The sequence below is a fragment of the Macaca nemestrina genome, chromosome 15 (genome assembly GCF_043159975.1).
Source record: "Macaca nemestrina isolate mMacNem1 chromosome 15, mMacNem.hap1, whole genome shotgun sequence".
Classification (NCBI taxonomy): Eukaryota; Metazoa; Chordata; class Mammalia; order Primates; family Cercopithecidae; genus Macaca; species Macaca nemestrina.
In genome coordinates, this window is record NC_092139.1 from 36,898,604 (window position 1) to 36,917,357 (window position 18,754).

Consider the following 18,754-nt stretch of genomic DNA (forward strand, 5'->3'; position numbering starts at 1 on the left):
CCGGCTGCAGACCCCTCAGGAGACCTCGCTCATGCCACACACCCTTACTCTGTGCCCTGGAGAAGTCATTGCCTGGAAGGGACTTCCCCAGGTGGCTGCCTTGTCAGAGTGTCCAACCCAAGGACATTCAAGGGGGGCGTGGTAGGCTCAGGCTGGTGGGGCACCCCCAGGCTTGCTTCTGTGCCCACAGGCAGCTCTGGAGAGACCCCTGCAGTCCCTGTGACTCCATCCAGCAGGATGGCCCTGGGTCAGGACAGTGTCGTTCCTTCACTCCCCTCTTGCCTGCAAGCTCCGGCTGGGTTAAATCCCCAGGAGGTGCTGCGTCCCTGCCCAGTCTCCTGAGTCTCCTTGATGGGTGGGAAAAGTCTAGCTGGGCCTCAGATGTGGGGTGCTGGGGGCCTGCCTGCTCCTTGCCAGTTGATCATGGATGCAGCCCCCCTGTGCAGGGAACACCCAGGCTACTGATGAGGGTACTCCAAAGAAGAATCACATGCTGCCTGGGTGGGATGGGGACATAGGCGTGGGGCAGGGCACCTCTCTGTATTGCCTGTTCAGCTCCTCCAGAATTCTGTCCTGGGTGCACATGACACTTTCTGCCCATTTTTTTTTTTACTTTAGCTACCTGTGATACTCTGAAGTATATATCTAGTTCCAGGCAAGGTGGCTCATGCCTGTAATCCCAGCACTTTGGAAGGCCAAGGTGGGAGGATCGCTTGAGCCCAGGACTTCACGACCAGCCTGGGCAACATGGCAAAACCTTGTCTTGGGCCGGGCGCGGTGGCTCAAGCCTGTAATCCCAGCACTTTGGGAGGCCGAGGCGGGTGGATCACGAGGTCAGGAGATCGAGACCATCCTGGCTGACACGGTGAAACCCCGTCTCTACTAAAAAACACACAAAAAAACTAGCCGGGCGAGGTAGCGGGTGCCTGTAGTCCCAGCTACTCGGGAGGCTGAGGCAGGAGAATGGCGTGGACCCGGGAGGCGGAGCTTGCAGTGAGCTGAGATCCGGCCACTGCACTCCAGCCTGCACTCCAGCCTGGGCTACAGAGCGAGACTCCGTCTCACAAAAAAAGAAAAAGAAAAAAAAAAAAAAAACTTGTCTCTACAAAAATACAAAAATTTGCTGGGCATGGTGGTGCGTGCCTGTGGCCACAGCTACTCAGGATTCCGAGGTGGGAGGATCCCCTGAGCCTAGGGAAATCGAGGCTGCAGTGAGCCACGATCGCACCACTGTACTCCAGCCTGGGCAACAGTGTGAGACCCTGTCTCAAAAAAAACATATATGTATTTGGTCTTTGACCCCTTTCCTAGCAAACAACTTAAAAACCCTCAGAAACTCCACACTGATGTCTTCTTGTGTGCTAATGAGGTGGCTGGCAGCATCTAGGGAGCTTGGTTATGGAAAGACCAAGACAGGACAAGAGGACTGGGACTTTCGGTCTCCACCCCCCACCACACCTCCAGGGAGGGGCAGGGCTGAAGGTTCAATTGATCACCAGTGGCCAGTGGTTTATTCAATCATGTCTGCGTAATGAGGCCTCCCTAAAAACCCAAAAGGCCAGGGTTTGGGGAGCTTCTGAATAGCCGAACATGTGGGGGTTCCTGGAGGGTGACACCCTGGGGAGGGCACACAAGCTCTGTGCCCCTTCCCCCACACCTCACCCTGTGCATCTCTTCATCTGAATTCTCTGTAATAGCCTTTTTAATAAGCCAGTAGGGTGGGGGGCAAGGCCCTGGGCCCATTAGCTCTTATTCATCACTGGGAACTCCATCAATGCCCAACCCTTTTTTTTTTTTTTTTTTTTTGAGACGGAGTCTCGCTCTATTGCCCAGGCTGGAGTGCAGTGGCCAGATCTCAGCTCACTGCAAGTTCCGCCTCCCGGGTTTACGCCATTCTCCTGCCTCAGCCTCCCGAGTAGCTGGGACTACAGGCGCCTGCCACCTCGCCCGGCTAGTTTTTTGTATTTTTTAGTAGAGACGGGGTTTCACCATGTTAGCCAGGATGGTCTCGATCTCCTGACCTTGTGATCCGCCCGTCTCGGCCTCCCAAAGTGCTGGGATTACAGGCTTGAGCCACCGTGCCCGGCCGCCCAATCCTTAAAAAATAATTAAAAAAAAAAAAATTTAGGCAGGGCATGGTGGCTCATGCCTGTAATCCCAGCACTTTGGGAGGCCAAGGCAGGCAGATCACTTGAGGTCAGGAGTTCAAGACCAGACTGGCCAATATGATGAAACCCCGTCTCTACTAAAAATACAAAAATTAGCCAGGCGTAGTGGCATGCACCTGTAGTCCCAGCTATTTGGGAGGCTGAGGCATGAGAATCGCTTGAGCCAGAGGTGGAGGTTGCAGTGAGCCGATCAGGCCATTGCACATTAAAAATGAGACTCTGTCTCAAAAAGAAAAAAAAAAAAATTAAAACCTGCTAAATATAAGTAAATGTTTCCCTGACTTTTGTGAACCACTCTAGCAAATTAATTGAACCCAAAACAGGAGTCGTGGGAACCCCAAGTTGAAGACAGAGTGTCAGAAGTTCTGCAGGCCCAGACCTCAGACTGGTGGGAAGGAAGTGGTGGTCTTGTGGGACTGAACCCTCAACTTGGGGTTTCTGAAGCTATCTCCTGGCAGGTAGCAGTTGGGTTGAATTGAATTGAATTGGTGGGCACCCAGCAGCTGTCCTATGAGAAATTCCTTACTTGGTCACAGAAATCTTCTGTGTTGACTGTTGTGCACAGTGAGAGTAGAGGAAAATGGTTTGAGTTGGTTTTTCCACACTTGCTACCCGTCCCCAAACAGCAGGGTGGAGAGCATGCGAGCATGCAAGTACGCTCATACTCACCTGGATTAGTTCTCCGGGCCCTGGGGGCTCCTGATCTCCCACTCAGCACCAGGCTACCCAGTGTAAGGTGGCATCTCATGTGAGCTTGCGGTTCTCTAATTACCAAGCGGTCTGAGCACCTCTCACTACTCCTGTTACAGTTGGGCCTCCTTCCCCTGTTCACGGCCTCTGCCTCTTCTGTTGGGGCTGCTGTCGTTTGTTGGTTTGCAGGAATTCTTTGCATATTTCAGATATTTGCATATTTCAGATATATTTTCAGTTTTAGACGGAGCCAATCTCTTCTGTCTGCTTAGTCCATGGGGCATTTGTCAAGCTAGTCCAGGAGGCGATGTGAGCCCCAGGTGTTCCTGCTGACCACTGTTGCCACGCACAGGGCGCTCCCCTGAGCCAATATTCCCTGTTGTCGGCTGCCACTGTGAGACCCTGACCAACAACAAATGACCAAGCCAGAAACACTGCACCTTCTCCCTCCATCAAACCACTCCCGCCCCGTGTCCTGCCATCGGCAGTCCTCCCACCTCCCTCCATCCACGCCAGTGCTGCCCCCACCCTATAAAATCCAGGATCCGCACAACACATGGGATGGTTCATAAGTGCTCCACACGGGGCCTCGGCCTCCCGGCAGGCAGTTTTCATCTGAGAGTCACAGGGCCCTTTGCTGTCACCCTGATGGTCCCTCCCGCCCCACTGCTCTCCACCAGCCACAGCGCCTCAGTGGCTCCAAGCCCTCGCTCCTCTGGACCCTCGCATATGCTATTCCCAGAACGCTTTCCCTGCAGGTCCTGGAAAAATGGCCATGCAAAGGCCTCCTGGATCTTCCATGTTTCACTGTTGGGCCAGTACCCACTGTGTGACATTGGAGGTGACAGCCCACAGGAGGCATTCCATAGACTCGGTCCCTTGCATTCCACTTCCCCAGGGAGGGCTTCCCCTCCCCACAGTGTGGGTGGGGTGGCAGTAGCAGAGACAGAGGTAGCACATAGGAGCCTAGAAACAGGAGCTTTATTCTCTAATGTGCGTACGGCAAGTTCCTTACACAATCAAGGAAATGGTTTCTCTTTCAGGCATCGACTCTTTTATCAAAAGAAAATCCATCCTGCTCAGTCCCACCCACCCTGGGCAGAAGTTGCCCTGAGCAATGCTCTTGGCACAAAGCTAAAGGATAATGGGAGGGGTGGGCACATACCACTGCACCCCTACAATGCCCAGATGCCCCAGGCCTGAGTCAGCCATGAGAAGGTGCAGCACAGAGCAGTCACCCACACACCTACACCTCCCCTCACAGCCCCAGAGCCAGCCTGGGAGGACATGGGAAGCTAGCGAATGGGGCGTGGCTAGGGCCTGCCAGTCAAGGCCTGTGCTCAGCATCCATGACATCCAAGTACTTGGCTTCAATGATTCGGGGCAGGAGGATATAGCTGCGGGGAGGGAGGGACAGGAGGATGAGCCTGGATCAGAGAGAAGGCAGTGGGCACCCATCCCAGCCCACCCCAGCCCACCCACAGGGCGAGGCTCTAGGCCTCTCTTCCCCGCCTGCCTATTCCAGCCCGCCCACTCTCCACTCCTAGACTGGAGCCACTCCTACCCACTACCCACCCCAACCCGCCCTCTCTACCTCTAGGCTGGGCGCCTCCTGCCCACCGGCCACCCCAGCCCACCTACTCTCCACCCCTAGGCAGGACCCCTCCTCCCGGGCACCCAGCCCAACCCACCCATTCTCTGCCTCTAGGTGGGACCTCTCCTTCCAGCCCCTGCCCCAGTCCGCCCATTCTCCGCACCTAGACTGGGCCCCTCCTGTCCACCGCCCACCCGCCTGTACCGGATGGGGATCATGGCGATCATGATGAGTGGAAAGATCATCTTCATGTAAGGCAGGGAGCTCATGCCGAAGGCGCACAGCAGCAGCAGCTGCAGCACCTGCAGGCCTGTGAAGTAGTGGATCTTCCTCTGGGGCACCCTCCGGATGTAGTGTGTCGGGGGGTATGTAGTCTGTGGGCAGCAGGGACCGGGTGTGGGCAGGCATGGGGCTGTGTCCCCACCCACACTGCTCCCTCACAGGGCCAAGCGCTCACCTGCTCCTTGAGCAGCAGGGCCACGCGCTGGACAAGCTGATTGCCATCGAGAGAGGTGAGAGCGATATAGAGGAAGAGGCCATAGAGCACGGGCTTGGGGATCCACTGAAGCGGGACCGGCAGCAGCAGCAGGGACAGGCCCACCAGGACGCTGGCGCCCAGCGAGGTCAGCCGCGTCTCCTTCACGTTCACAATCCTGCAGCGCCCCGAGCCACCAGCGTCACCTCTGCGCCCCTGTCCACAGGGCCTCATCCTTCCCTATGTCCCATGTGGTCAGAGGCTCCCCACTCCTCAGGGTCCATGGTTCTTGTCTGCCTCACACTCACGTGTCATAGATGTGCCCGTTCTCCACACGCTCCTCCACTAAGGCCAGGGCTCGCACATGCAGTGGGGAGTGGGGGTAGGCGGCATGGATCCAGGGCAGCCCAAACAGAGACAGCCCCGTGTTGATGATGGCGAGGAGCAGGAGGTCCCAGTGGTAGGCAGTGCCCTTCACCAGCCTGCAGCAGACGGGCACTCGTGGACAGAGCCCCACAGGAGGGGGGCCCCACCCACCCCACCCTTGCCCACCCTCCACACCTGTTCTCCGGTGCGTTCACCAAGGCGGCCACCAAGTTCTGCTCGATGAAGAAGAGCATGGACAGCAGGAAGCCGAGGCCCATGGCGCTGCTGATGGCCCTCAGGGACAGCGACTGGATCTGCGCCATCGCAAATGGGCTGTCGCTGGGGTTGTAGCGGAACTTGCTCACTGCAGCAGGCGACAGGCTACTGCTATGCCTGCAGCGCCTGGGGAGCTACCCCATGCCACCCGCCGCCCGGCCCCAACTCACTCTCGATTTCCCGGAAGCCGTGGGAGCTGATGAGGGAGAAGGCGAGCACCGCGATGGGCAGAGCGCAGTCGGACAGGATCTCACGCACGCAGGGGTGCAGGTAGGGGCTGGGGACAGCAGGTGCATGAGCACAGCCTTTGGCCCATGGGGCCCCTCCCCTCCCCACGCAGCCCCTCACCTCTTCTTGAATTGGTAGAGGGTGTAGCCCAGCCAGAGTGTGCCCAGCATGATGAGGAGGCTGAGCACAGCGGTCGCCTGGCCTGAGTGCGTGGCCAAGGGCAGCTCCGTGGGGCTGGTCCGGAAGCTGGCGTTGAGGGCAGTGTGGAGGCTGGCGTTGAGGCTGGCACCGAGGCCTGACAGGCTGACCAGGGATGAAGTCCTTTTTGTCTGGTAGTCGTCCAAGTGATGCCCATAGTAGTACTTCCAGAAGACTGTGGACACAGACCCACAGGCCTTAGCCCTCTCCAACATGTGGCCCTGGAGGGAGGGGATCTCAGGGAGAAAGGGCTTCAGGGGGAAGATGAGGGGACCCTGCCGACATGCCCATGCACCCACACTCCTGCCTACTGTCCCTGTCCCATCTCTGACACCTCATCACAGTCGGCCCAGTGCCTCTGCCCCCACTGCTGATCCCACCTGCGGTGGCCCCATCACCCTCCAGCGTGAAAGCCTCTGCCTTCTACCAGCCCAGGGCTCCCAGAGCACTGCACCCTTGACCACGGGCACACACTCAGCTTGAGCCGGTCCTATCTGCCCCCAGCCAGGGGCAGTGCAGAACCTCCCATCTTGCCTGAGCGCCCTGTGCAGCAGGTGGCTCCCAGACACACTCACTTTTAACCATGCCCTTGACAGCATCCAGCACAAATGTGATGGAAATGAAGAGAGCAATGATCTCCTCCGTCGACCTGCCAGGAGGTGATGAGCCTCATCAGAGTGGATGTCATCAGGGGGCAGGTAGGGGAGGCCTCCCTGAGCCCCTGCACAGTCCCCTGCCTCCTTCTGCCAGGAAGAAGACCAGGGCCCTAAGCCTTGCCTGAGTCCACCCCTGCCCCTTGGGGCAGTGATATGGTGGGGGCACCCCATCACCCTGGGGTTCCAGGGGGCTGAGCCAGATCCCAAGCTTTAAGGGTCCCAGAAGCTCACAGAAGGGCCAGTCACCTCTTGAAGAGACTCATGACCAGGCTGAGGTTGAAAAAGGCATAAAGTGTGAGGAAGAAACTATTCCACAGGCCTGTCCACGCGTAGAAGGAGCTGAAGTCCAGGTCATAATCATCACAGATGACACGAATCACTGCGGGCAGGGGGCAGGGCGGGTCAGGGCCTAGCAGGAACCAGGGGTCTCAGGCACCATCTCCCGCCTCAGCCCCCACTGCACCCTGGATGTAGAGCGCCAGGGGCGCGGTGGTCAGCAGAATCACCAGTGGCTGCCCGGAGAAGAGCGCGTAGAGCAGGCCCCCGATGCTCTGCCCGGCTATGGTCTTCTGCACATCTGTAGGGGTGGGGAGGTCAGGCAGGCGCTGCAGCCCAGGGCCCTGCCCAGCATACCCCCACCCACCACCTACCGCCAGCCCCTCACCAATGGCCCCGTCTGTGTTCTCGTCATTGAGGGACCCGAAAGCGATGGTGGGCAGGAGGCAGGCGAAGTAGAGGAACAGGGTGGTGGTGATGTATTTGCCCACAGCCTTGTTTTTCCCAATAATGCCTAGGAATGGGGGACGGGAGACAGGGTTTGCTGGGGATCAGGACAGGCACACGTGTGGGCCCGAGGCCTGGAAAGCAGAGGCCCAGATGGCTCTGCTGACGTACCATCAGTGAAATCCAAGGGGTACAAGGGGAACCTGCGTGCGATGTCCTCCCGGATGCCCTTCCCGAAAGGGACAAAGTCCTTGCACTTTGGGGGCTGGAGGAGAGGACAGAGCGCCTGTTAGCCCTGTCCGGCCCAAGCCCCCGCCAACCCTGCCGATCCATACTGGCCTCCACCCTGTACCTCTGGGTGTCTGTGGGCAGGGAAGGAGACTGTGCTGTGTTCCTTCATTCTCAGCGCCACTGGACCGTGGCTCACCATGGTGAGCAGCTGTCTCTGATGCACCAAGGCCTCCTTGAATTCCTCCTCTGTGCGGGTCTCCAGGAGCTTCTGGCGGAAGGCGATATCCGAGAACATGGTGGCAAATGTGCGCGCCACCTCCATGGCAGTCTTAGTGCTTTTCTAGGGGTGGAGGACGGGAGTCACATCCACCACCCCTGTGGAACAGAGGAGGCCCTGCCCAGGCCCAGCAGCTGGAGATGCTCTCCCCATCAACTGGCAGCAGGTTTCCTGTCTGTTTTTTGTGTTTTTTTGAGACAGGGTCTCACTGTCACCCAGGCTGAGTGCAGTGGCGCACTCACGGCTTATTGTAGCCTCCACCTCCTGGGCTCAAGCGATTCTCCCACATCAGTCTCCTGAGTAGCTGGGACCACAGGCACACACCACCATGCCAGGCAATTTTTAAATTTTAACTTTTTGTAGAGACGAGGTCTCACTATGTTGACCAGGCTGGTCTCAAACTCCTGGCCTCAAGCAATCCATCTGTCTAGGCCTCCCAAAGTGCTGGGATTATAGGCACGAGCCACTGTGCCCAGATGCTGGTAGCAGGTTTTATTCTACAAAGTTCAGGCATTAGTGTACTCTGACATGATTTCAACCAGGTCGGCAGAACACCACAACTATCATCGATCTGTATTTTTCTTATAAACTCCTGATTTCTTATAAACTCAAGATATTACTTTTGTCCTAAGTAACAAAAGTCTGTGTAATCACAGATAATGAAACCACAATGGAGAAAAATGTTTACCCAGCTACGTTTCCCCAGTGGTATTTGCACTGTCTGCGGGTTTGACTTTCAGAGAGGATCCAAGCCCATCAGGCACTCTGTCTCTCGCCTGGCCAAGGTGAAGCCTGTCCATGAACCATGAACTCATGAACTCAGTGTACGGCCCTCATCACGGCAACCTGCTCACCTAGGGGCAGTGTCTGCCCATCTGTTGCTCAAACTATAGTCCTGGGGCACTGTACATGTTTGCTTTAGAAGAGGGCCATGCTTGGCAGGGCATGGTGGCTCATGCCTGTAATACCAACACTTTTGGGAGGCTGAGGTGGGCAGATCACTTGAGGTCAGGAGTTCAAGACCAGCCTGGCCAACATGGTGAAACCCCGCCTCTACTAAAAATACAAAATAATTAGCTGGCTGCAGTTTTTTGGTGGTGGGGGGGGCCTGTAGTCCCAGCTACTTGGGAGGCTGAGGTGGGAGAATCACTTGAACCTGGGAGGCGGAGGTTTCAGTGAGCTGAGATCACGCCTCCGCACTCCAGCCTGGGCGACAGAGCGAGACTGTCTCAAAAAATTCCAGCTACTCGGGAGGCTGAGGCAGGAGAATGGTTTGAACCCGGGGGGCAGAGCTTGCAGTGAGCCGAGATTGCGCCACTGCACTCCAGCCTGGGCGACAGAGTGAGACTCCGACTCAAAAATAAATAAATAAATAAATATAAAAACAAATAAACAAACACAAAACCCCCAAAGAACAGGTCCATGCTGCTGAGGAGGAGCCCAGTGTCAGGGGCTGGGGGATCTGCCTCTAGGCACCAGGCTTTAACTCAGCTCTGAGCTATTGCTCCTTCTGTCAGGGCACCCTGCTGGGGGCCACTCCCTCCAACCCAGGGGCTGCCCTTCCTCTCACACCAGCATAGCAGCATCTGGGGAGGTTCCCGCCATGTCTGAGATCCCTGAGCACCCCATTTTCACACAGAAGGCTGGGGCAGAAGCACGAGAAGCTAAGGGAAGTTGAAGCTGAAGACCCTGCCAAGGCCTTGGGAGGGGTCCTGGCAATCATCTGTTGAGATTTGTTAAATCCTTTTCCTTAAAAGACTCCCGAAATTGTATCAGTTCCGGCTCCCACAAAAATCACAGTGTCCCAGCCAGGGGGTGTGTGGCCCAGGAAGGAGTAGGGCCCTCAGCCAGCAAATCACAAAGTCAGCCAAGTCAAAGAAGGGCTGAAGGGGCGGGCAGGCCAAAGGAAGGCCCCATGTTGGCATAAGGATAATGGTCAAAAGCATTTCCTTTCAGTCAAGGAAATAGAAACTTATCACCAACCCCTGGGGAAATGAGGACTTGCTAGGCCTAGCAAGATGTTTCTGACACACCCACAGGGCCGAGGTGAAGGGGAGGGGAGAGGACCAGGCCTTCAGAGGTCAGGACATGTGGGAGGGGCCCCCAAGGAGAGGGCGGGTAACCTGGGGCCCTCCTTCTTCCCCAGGACGTGGCACTACCCACTCACCATCTTGGGTGGGGCCAGCACCAGGATGACGAACCGAACCTCACAGGAATTCTCCCCCCAGTTCTGTGGGCGAACCAGGCGGCTGATGCACACATGCCGCTTCTGTAGGGCCTTCAGGGTGCAGCTGGCGGGGGGGGGAGGACACAGTGCACAGTTGCATCCTGGGGAGCTGGGGCTCCCCCACCCAGAACCCCCTCAACGTTGACCCCTGGTAACCTCTGCTAGGGAGGGCAAAGAAGAGCAAATGGGATGGTTCTTGGCAGTGCTTCAGCCCTCTTCTCCCGAGTTGGTTGGGCCACCAGAGCCCCAGGACTCACAGGTGGGCCAGCCTCTGCAGGGCACAGGGGACATGGGATGCCCAGTTCCACTGTGACAAGAAGTGGGGGCCAAGTGGCCCGGCAACTCACATGATACAGAGCCACGACTGCTGGTAGCGCACCCCTGTCACTGTGGCGGTGACCCCTTGGATGGTATCTGACAGCAGGTGGACTGCGGAAAGAGTAGGTGGAGGGCGGTGGGTCAGCAGCCCCCACCGACGTCCCCGCCCGGGCTGGGAGACCGGCCTCACCTTTACCCTGCATGGGTGCGCCGGCATCGGTGAAGAGCATGGCCATAAGCAGGTCTAGGTTGCAGTCTGGCTCGGTGTTGTCAGGGTCCTGGGCAAAGCGGTGAAGCATGGACCGCAGCACATTATCCAGGGAGGTGGCCGTCTCGTTCAGGACGATGCTGGCCTGTGCCAGGAAGCCATCTAGGTCGCGGTGCGCACGGATCTCTTCCTTGAAGTTCTTTAACTTCAGGTACTAAGGGGACCCCAGGGACAGAACCACACAGGCCCATGTATGAGATGCTGTCACTGCTTGGTCTCTCCCAACCAGCCAGCTGCAGCAGCCCAGCCCTCAGCCCTCAGCCCTCAGCCCTGGGCTGGTGTGAGCTCCCTGTTGAGCTGCTCCTGGAGGCGTGGGAAGAGGTGAGCAGCAGGAGGACTCTCAGGGAAGCCACCACCTCAGCCCCTAGGTAGAGGCCCCAGGACCACCTGCAGGACGGGCTGCTCACCTTTCGGGAGGTGTGCAGGAGCACACAGCCACCGGAAGTCGCTTCATTCTCTGCTGGAGAAAAGTGGGGAGGGCTCAGGGTGCCACCCTTTCCTCAGGTCTTTCTTAGTCAGGCAAGTCACACCTGCCCAGTCTCGTGCCCTCCCCCAGCCTGCCCCTGCTGCAGCCCCCGTACCAGTGTTGGCGGCCTGCATCTTGAGGTTGACATTGACAAAAAAACGGATGCTCTCGCCAGACACAATGGAGGAGTTCGCAGTGTCGAAGGCCTCATCCCCCAGGATCTCCTCTCGGGCTTCGAAGGTGTCATCTGTGCCACACGTGTCACACTTGTAGTAGCGTAGAGACCCAGCTGCTCCCAAGAGAGACCCCCAAGAGCAAGAGGGCCTGGCTGTTAAAGTGCCGCACACAGGAAGGAGGGGCTCCAAGCTCAGGGAGCAAGGACCTCTGGACTGTCCCACTCTCGGGCTGTGAAGGGAGAGGCCATCCCACGGGCCAGGAAGGCAGCTTCTAGTCCTGCTCCAGCCTACACAGGACATGGCAGCTGCCACACAGGGACTCTCCAGCATTCCCCAGCCGCTGGGACCAGGACCCTGCGCGGCTTTGACCCTTCAGTGTGAGAAAAACATGTCCACTCCAGACACGCTGGGGCAGGCACGGAGTGCAATAATGCAGGTGAGACTGTCTAGCCCCTGCCCTCCCAAAGTAGGGGACACAGGAAAGACAGAGAAGCTGCCGTATCCACGTGGCACTCTCTCTCTCTCTCACACACACACACACACACACACGCACACACTGCCTTGTGGGCACAGGGTCTTAGAGGTCCCTCTCCACAGGAGGGCAGGTGGGGAGAAGCATCGAGGCTAAGAGACCCAGTACACGTATCAGACAAGGTCTAGGAAGCAGGAAAGCCAGGGAAACAGAGCCAAGGACTGACAGAGGAGAGGACCCCGGGGCCTCATGTCAGCCCTGCCCCCATCGTGCCCCTCCTTCATGTCCTGGGGGCCCTGGGTAAGGGCACATGGAGAGTGAGGATGTGTTATGGCACCTGTGGGATGTGGGACCCCAGAGTTGACAGCCTGCTCCCCTTGGTCCTCAACTCCTGCAGCTGGCCCGCAGCGCACCCCCCTGCCTACAGGAAGATTTCCTGGTAACATGCAAATATTCCTCTGCCCTGAGCCCTGCGGGGGTTCCCTGCAGCCTACAGATCACAGCCTGAGCCAGCTCTGCTCCCCCTGCCCTGACCACTGGCTCCTCAGGCCAGTTGGTCAGCACCCTAGGCATGCCAGGTCCTGTCCTCCAAGCTGAGGGCTTCCCTCCCTGGAGGGCCTTTTTCAAGACTCACTTGGAACCTCCTCCTCCAGGAAGTCCTCCTAGGTCCCTGCCTCACTCCTAGCCACTGGCAGCCCTTCCTGTCTTGTGGGTCCCCTAAGGTTCCTCACTTGTAGGTACTTCCAGGAAAGGGGCCCTTGTAGTTCAGACCCCACTGATGCCTGACAGACACCTGTGCAGAAACAGAGATGGGTCAGCAGCACGCCTGCACCTGCCAGGGAGTGACTCACCCTGACTCATTTCCACTCCCGCCACCAGTTTCCTTGGCACATCCCAGGCCCTGTTCCCCCAGTGTCCTGAGTTTAGCTTGGGCCCCTTCTGGGCAAGAAGCCCCAGTACCTCCTGCATCAAAGTCCCCAAGGACTGGTGACCCTAGGCCCAGGCCTGCACTACCTCCAGAGCCCAGAGAAGAACTATTAGGTCAAAAGACACCCTTGCGTTTGGGAGGCCAAGGCAGGTGAATCACGAGGTCAGGAGATCGAGACCATCCTGGCTAACACGGTGAAACCCCGTCTCTACTAAAAATGCAAAAAGAAAAATTAGCTGGGCATAGTGGCGGGCGCCTGTAGTCCCAGCTACTCAGGAGGCTGAGGCAGGAGAATGGCGTGAGCCCAGGAGACGGAGCTTGCAGTGAGCTGAGACTGTGCCACTGCACTCCAGCCTGGGTGACAGAGCGAGACTCCGTCTCAAAAAAAAAAAAAAAGAAAGAAAAGAAAAGAAGAAAGACATCCTCGCTGCTTTGGTTCTGGAGCTCATGACAAACTCCTTCCTCCCCGTGTTAGGCTTGCCTTGTTTAAACTGTCTGGTTCCCCTGGCCCGAACTGGTCCTCTGCCCCTCAACCAGCACCCACTAGTCCCCTCCACTGCCCTTCACACAGCCCCATTCTTCCCCCATTCTTTCCCTGATGCCCTGAGCTCTACCTTAGGCTTAGTGCTCAGGTCCCCTAGATTAAGGAAATGCCCAGCTGACACTACCAGGTCCCTGGAGGGCTCCTGCAATGCCAAGTCCTAGTCCCAGCCCCATATGTAACCTGCCCACCAGCAGCCTAGCACACAGAGCCCCCACGTCCTGGGGGCGCTGGGTAAGGGCACATCAGCCCTGTGTCTACGCACTGCTCTACAAACACCCCTCGAATGGTCAGGCCACTCATGGGGCTGGGCACAGGACACAGCCTGAAGCCAGCCCAGAGACATGGGGAGGAAGACAGCTGGACTGGTACAAGCAGGGACAACAGGAAGGTGCCCGAGGGACTGTGCAGCACAGAGGCCTTATATTTCTTTAAAGAGACAACAACAGCCATTCTCTCCAGGGCTGGGTGAGGACAGAGGGATAGGGGCATACAGAATTCCTGGCCCAAGGCTAGTCAGATAACAGGCCATTGTCACAGAAAACCTTGGGAAAGAACCCCAGAGGGTCCACCTGGTCCAAGTAGCCCAGGAGAAGGGGCAGCCTGCCCTCTCAGGTCCACGGGGGATCCGTGTCTAGCTTCCTGGAGAGTGGAAGCCAAAAGCATTCCAGCACTAGAGTGGCCCAGACAGGCGACCAAAGCCACAGGACTCTGGTGGGTAGGCTACACGCCCTGGAGGCTTTTGCCCGACAAGCTCCCTCTGCACACGCATGCTCCCCGAGAGGTACTCACTTGAATCCTCGAAGTATCCATTCTGCGACATGCTGGGAGAGTTTTCTGCAAGGGAAGCCAAAAGGTCACCAGCCCCATGGACCAAGCCCTGGACCTCCTGTGTACACCTGTCTCCCCGCCCCCCAACCTGGCTGATTCCTTCACTCTTCCCAGGGATGCAACCCAGGCCACCCTAGGGAGAAAGGGAAGCAGGGGACAGTGCTCGGGAGGGAGCCTCATGGGGAGCAGGGGAAGCCAGCCTTAATCTCAGAAATTCAATTCCTTAGCCCATCTGCTAGGGGCTGCCCAGGCGGGTCAGAGGCGAGGAGAGACGTTCTAGGGATGTCTTTCCACCGAGTTGGTACCAGTACCATGTTCGCTAATCCAGGCTTTCCTGACAAAACCCTGCCCTGCTGCAGCGGGAGGAAGGGACAGGGCCTGAGCGCTCCTCTCCCTCTCTCTCCTCCGCTGCCAAGGCAGGGGATCTCTCTGCACATCCCTCCTCTCACTCTCAGACCGGTCCTGACGGCCATAAACGCCCATTGCAGGCGCAGTTCCCCCGACCCCCGTCACGCGCCCTAGGTCACACGGGGGCCGACAGGCAACGGTCTCCAGCCCTGGGACCGCGTCCCGACAGCCTGGAAGGCAGAGCAGTTGGTCCAAAAGGGAGAACAATTAGGGGTGGGAGGAGAGTCTGAGGGACACTGGGGTCGGGGGAGGCTGCGCCCTCCCTGGGCCGGGCCCCGGATGGTCCCGGCTGTTTCTGCCTCGCGGTCGGAGGAAGGAAGCGACAGGGGGGGGCCGCGTGCACGAGAGGAAAGCGCCTCCAGACTCAGAGACCTGGGGGGTCGGGGCGCAGGATGTGAATGTAGGCGTGGGGCGGGAGCCGGTGCTGCATCCTGAAGTGGGGGGCGGGGGCGCTGGGGCGCGTCCCAGGCCGCGGGAGGGACAGCGGCCGTGGGCGACGAGGGTCTGGGAGGGTTGGGCTGGTGCACACTCCGTTTCCGTCCCGGCGGCCCACGTGCAGGTAAAGGGTAGTACAACCTGGGTCCTGGCCGGGAGCCAGGGCTGGCCCTCTGGTGTCAGAGCAAGGGAGAAACTGCTGCGGCAGCGTAGGGCACGGTCAGGGGTCCCGGGACTCTCAAGACCGGGCGGCCCCCACCGCGGCGCCGGGCGGGAAGATGCCCGGGCGGAAGGTAAAATGAGACCGTCCGAGGTGGCGGCCCGCCGGGCTCCCAAAAGCTCGGCGCTCGGGGCACTGGGAGCCCCACAGCTCCGCCCTGCCCACTTTCGAGCTCCCCGCCCTCGACCCGCTGCATCATCTGCTCAACTGGGTAAGAAATTCAAGACGGCGACAGCAGAGCTCTAATGAAACCAAGAGCGCAGTGGCCGCGAAGCCGCGCCCGGGCCTCCCGCACCGGTGCCCTCCTCCCCGCGGCTGGGAACTCCGCAGCCCTCTGGCCCACCGGCCCCGGCCCGCGCAGGCCGACGGCATCCGCGTTCTCCCCGGGGTCCCCGACGGCTCCGCGTCCCCGCCTGGCCGGCCTCGGTGGCGGAGACCTGGGCGGCCTTTCTGCCGCGCCCCCGGGTTCAGGCACCCACCGCACGGCTGGAGATGGAACACGCGCCTAGTGGCCGCGGCCATGGCACACTCGCGCACTCACGCCGCGCTCCGGCGTTTCTGGACCCCAAACTTGGCGACTCGGGCAGGCCAGCAGCGGGAGCCGGCGACACACCCCCGCGCCGCGCCTGGGTCCTAATGCCGCTCAGACGCCACGCCCGGGCGCGGGAGGCAGAGCTGCCGAGGGCTAGGACCCGGCCGCCCGCCCGCGCCCTCACCCGCGGGAGGCTGGTCCAGCCGGGCCGGGCTGCTCCCCGCCGCCCGCAGCTGCTGGGCCAAACCGAGTAGACCCGGTTCCTTCGAGCCTGTGCGCACCGGACCCAGCGAACCCAGCGTCGCGGGGTTACGGGCTGGACAGGGCTGGGAGCTTCTGGGAAGACGCTCGACTAGCCCACGAGCCCACCAAGCTGTGCGACTGAGGCAGACCCCGGGAGGGCTTTCCCCGCGTCCGCTTTAAGTACGCGGCCGGCCCCTGTCTCCTCCTTTCGACCGGGGACCTCCGCAGGGCCACGCCCGCTGGCTGCCCCGCCTCCTGCATTTATCCCCGTAGCTCCGGCGGCAAGTCCTCCTCCTCCTCCTCCTCCAGGAAGCGCGCCCCGACTGACTAGACGGACCTCCGTGCAATCCCCGCTACGCCCTGGCCCGCTGAGACGGCGCTCTCCGAGCTCGGCTGCTTTGGGTTTGCTCGCTGCGAGCCTCGTCAGCTTCTCTACCGGCCTCTTCGCGTCCTCCGGCCTTCTATTAGGTGAAGGTCATGGTTCGCCGCCTCTTTCCTTCCCAAAATGGCCCCTGCGCCCTGTCTCCTTTCCTGGACCGGCTGCACCCCGGCCGGGGACGCGCCTATTTGGATGCTTAGTCTCCTGCGAATAGGGCGTGTTCGCGTGTGGCTGCGCGCGCTGCGATGCGGTTTAGCAAATGCAGCTGATGAACCCCTGGCCTGATCCACGGTGGCTCCCAGTAGAAAGCTCCACAGCCCTCGGAAACGGAACACGCGGCTCCGTAAAGCGCTAACCAACCTCCCGATCCCTCCGGCCGCCAGCGCTTTCCGGCTCAGCAGCTCTGGGACGGAGTCCTCGGCCACTGTGCCCCAGCCATGGCAGAGGAATTGGGTCAGGCTGGGGCAAGCCCACCTCTGCGAAGGAAGGGCTCCTGGGGCGTTGGGGAAGCCTCATGCATAGATTGGGTTAGTAAGGCCGGCCCAGTTCCCCTCCCGGCAAGATAAGAACGCATTAGGAGGGAGGCACTGGAGTGCTCCTCTGGGCGACGGATGGCCTGGGGCTCCGAGACGGCCCGAATACACCACCCTCCTCCAGCGCCACTCCAGGAGGCCTTGTGGAAGATCCCAACCCCATGACCTGCAACTGACTTGGGGCTGGCCACATACTATTTTAGCAGGGGTAACTCTGGAGAAACACCAGGTCATCCTGTGCATCCCTTGGGACCTTTCCTAGGTGACCTCTAGCTAGAGCTGCAGTCCAGGCACTGACTCCCGGGTGTGGCCGGTGGAGGCTGAGGAAGAGCTGAAGGACACAGGCGGATGTCGCCCCCGGAGCATGGCTGCATACGTGGCATGCAGACTGGACCCCTGAAAAGCCACCTTGCCAACCCCAGCCTCTCCCATCTGGGAATGCCTTGGCTTCTGCACCTGCTCCCAGTAGCTCCCAAACACCTGGTTCTTCCAACCCACTTCTTCCAGGAAAGCCTCTGGAATGGAGAGTGCTTCCCCTCCCACAGCCTCCTCAGTGCTCCTCAAAGGACCTAACCCCTCAGCCCACTGAGGAAAGAGGAGCCCACAATCAAGTCTCCCCTAGTCGGCTATGGACCCACTCTGTCTGCTCCTGACCGTCTCTCAAAGGAACTGGCACTGAGCCCTTCTCTGCTACACCTGTGCTCCTCCCCTGCGTTTCTGTTCCCTCGGCCCTCCTGTAGGGAACCCCTGAGGCCCACACCCCTGCTGCCTCCAGACTGACCCTGTTTCAGAGGCTGTTTCCTTCAGTTCTCCCACTTGCCTCCTGTCCTGTGTAGATCAGATGCTGAAGGCAAATACAGGTGCCCTGGATCTCCTGTCCTGTGCCTCACTGGGTCCTTAACATAGGCAGGCAGGTGAGGGACCCAGATGCAGGCACCTACTTTCCCTCTCATTCCCTCCCTTGGGGTCTCAGACTTCACTGGGCCGTGGACTTGAAACTGTAACCACTGGGTTCCACAAGGTGCACTTAACAGTTTTCTGCTGTCCTCCCCTGATGCCACTTATCTTGCCTGTGGATTGTGGAATCTGGGGTCTGAAGTAAATATATAACATCTCATTTTTAGGCTGGGCTTGGTGGCTCACACCTGTAATCCCAGCACTACGGGAGGCAGAGATGAGAGGATTGCTCAAGCTCAGGAATTTGAGACCAGCCTAGTCAACACGGTGAAACCCTGTCTCTACTAAAATTACAAAAACTTAGCCAGGCATGGTGGCACACGCCTGTGGTCCCAGCCACTCAGGAGGCAGAGGTGGGAGGATTGTTTGAGCCAGGGAGGTCAAGGCTGCAGTGAGCCAAGACTGCATCACTGCATTCCAGCCATGGTGACAAAAGGAGACCCTGTCTCAAAAAAAAAAAAGGGCTCATTTTAAAAACAAAACATTCCCTGGCCTGGCACGGTGGCTCACTCCTGTAATCCCAGCACTTTGGGAGGCCGAGGCGGGCGGATCACAAGGTCAGGAGATTGAGACCATCCTGGTAAACCAACATGGTGAAACCCCATCTCTGCTAAAAATACAAAAAAATTAGGCCGGGCACAGTGGCTCAAGCCTGTAATCCCAGCACTTTGGGAGGCCGAGACAGGCAGATCACGAGGTCAGGAGATCAAGACCATCCTGGCTAACATGATGAAACCCCGTCTCTAGTAAAAAATACAAAAAACTAGCCGGATGAGGTGGCGGGTGCCTGTAGTCCCAGCTACTCGGGAGGCTGAGGCAGGAGAATGGCGTGGACCCGGGAGGCGGAGCTTGCAGTGAGCTGAGATCTGGCCACTGCACTCCAGCCTGGGCGACAGAGCAAAACTCTGTCTCAAAAAAAAAAAAAAAAAAAAAAGAAT

General features: G+C 58.8%; 1 protein-coding gene across 11 annotated transcripts; it reads right to left on the reverse strand.

Annotated features, from left to right (window-relative positions):
• Positions 1–3,800: 3,800 nt before the first annotated feature.
• LOC105481599 (solute carrier family 4 member 11) lies at positions 3,801–16,136 on the reverse strand. 11 transcript variants are annotated; one of them, XM_011741289.3, is made up of 20 exons: positions 15,889–16,136; positions 14,071–14,115; positions 11,277–11,450; positions 11,103–11,155; positions 10,618–10,849; positions 10,457–10,538; positions 10,050–10,173; positions 7,727–7,945; positions 7,546–7,639; positions 7,316–7,441; positions 7,115–7,228; positions 6,898–7,030; positions 6,571–6,644; positions 5,918–6,170; positions 5,740–5,846; positions 5,489–5,657; positions 5,236–5,409; positions 4,910–5,105; positions 4,657–4,826; positions 3,801–4,255 (listed from the first exon to the last, which is right to left on the reverse strand). In XM_011741289.3, the coding sequence occupies exons 2-20, from the start codon at positions 14,099–14,101 to the stop codon at positions 4,186–4,188; spliced, it is 2,595 nt and encodes an 864-aa protein (XP_011739591.2). In that variant the 5' UTR covers positions 14,102–14,115; positions 15,889–16,136; the 3' UTR covers positions 3,801–4,185. The 11 variants fall into 11 exon arrangements, with proteins under 11 accessions (XP_011739591.2, XP_070935692.1, XP_011739587.2 ...); XM_071079591.1 differs by lacking the exon at positions 15,889–16,136 and adding an exon at positions 15,652–15,746 and having other exon boundaries at positions 11,277–11,408; XM_011741285.2 differs by lacking the exon at positions 15,889–16,136 and adding an exon at positions 15,652–15,746 and having other exon boundaries at positions 11,103–11,152.
• Positions 16,137–18,754: the final 2,618 nt, after the last annotated feature.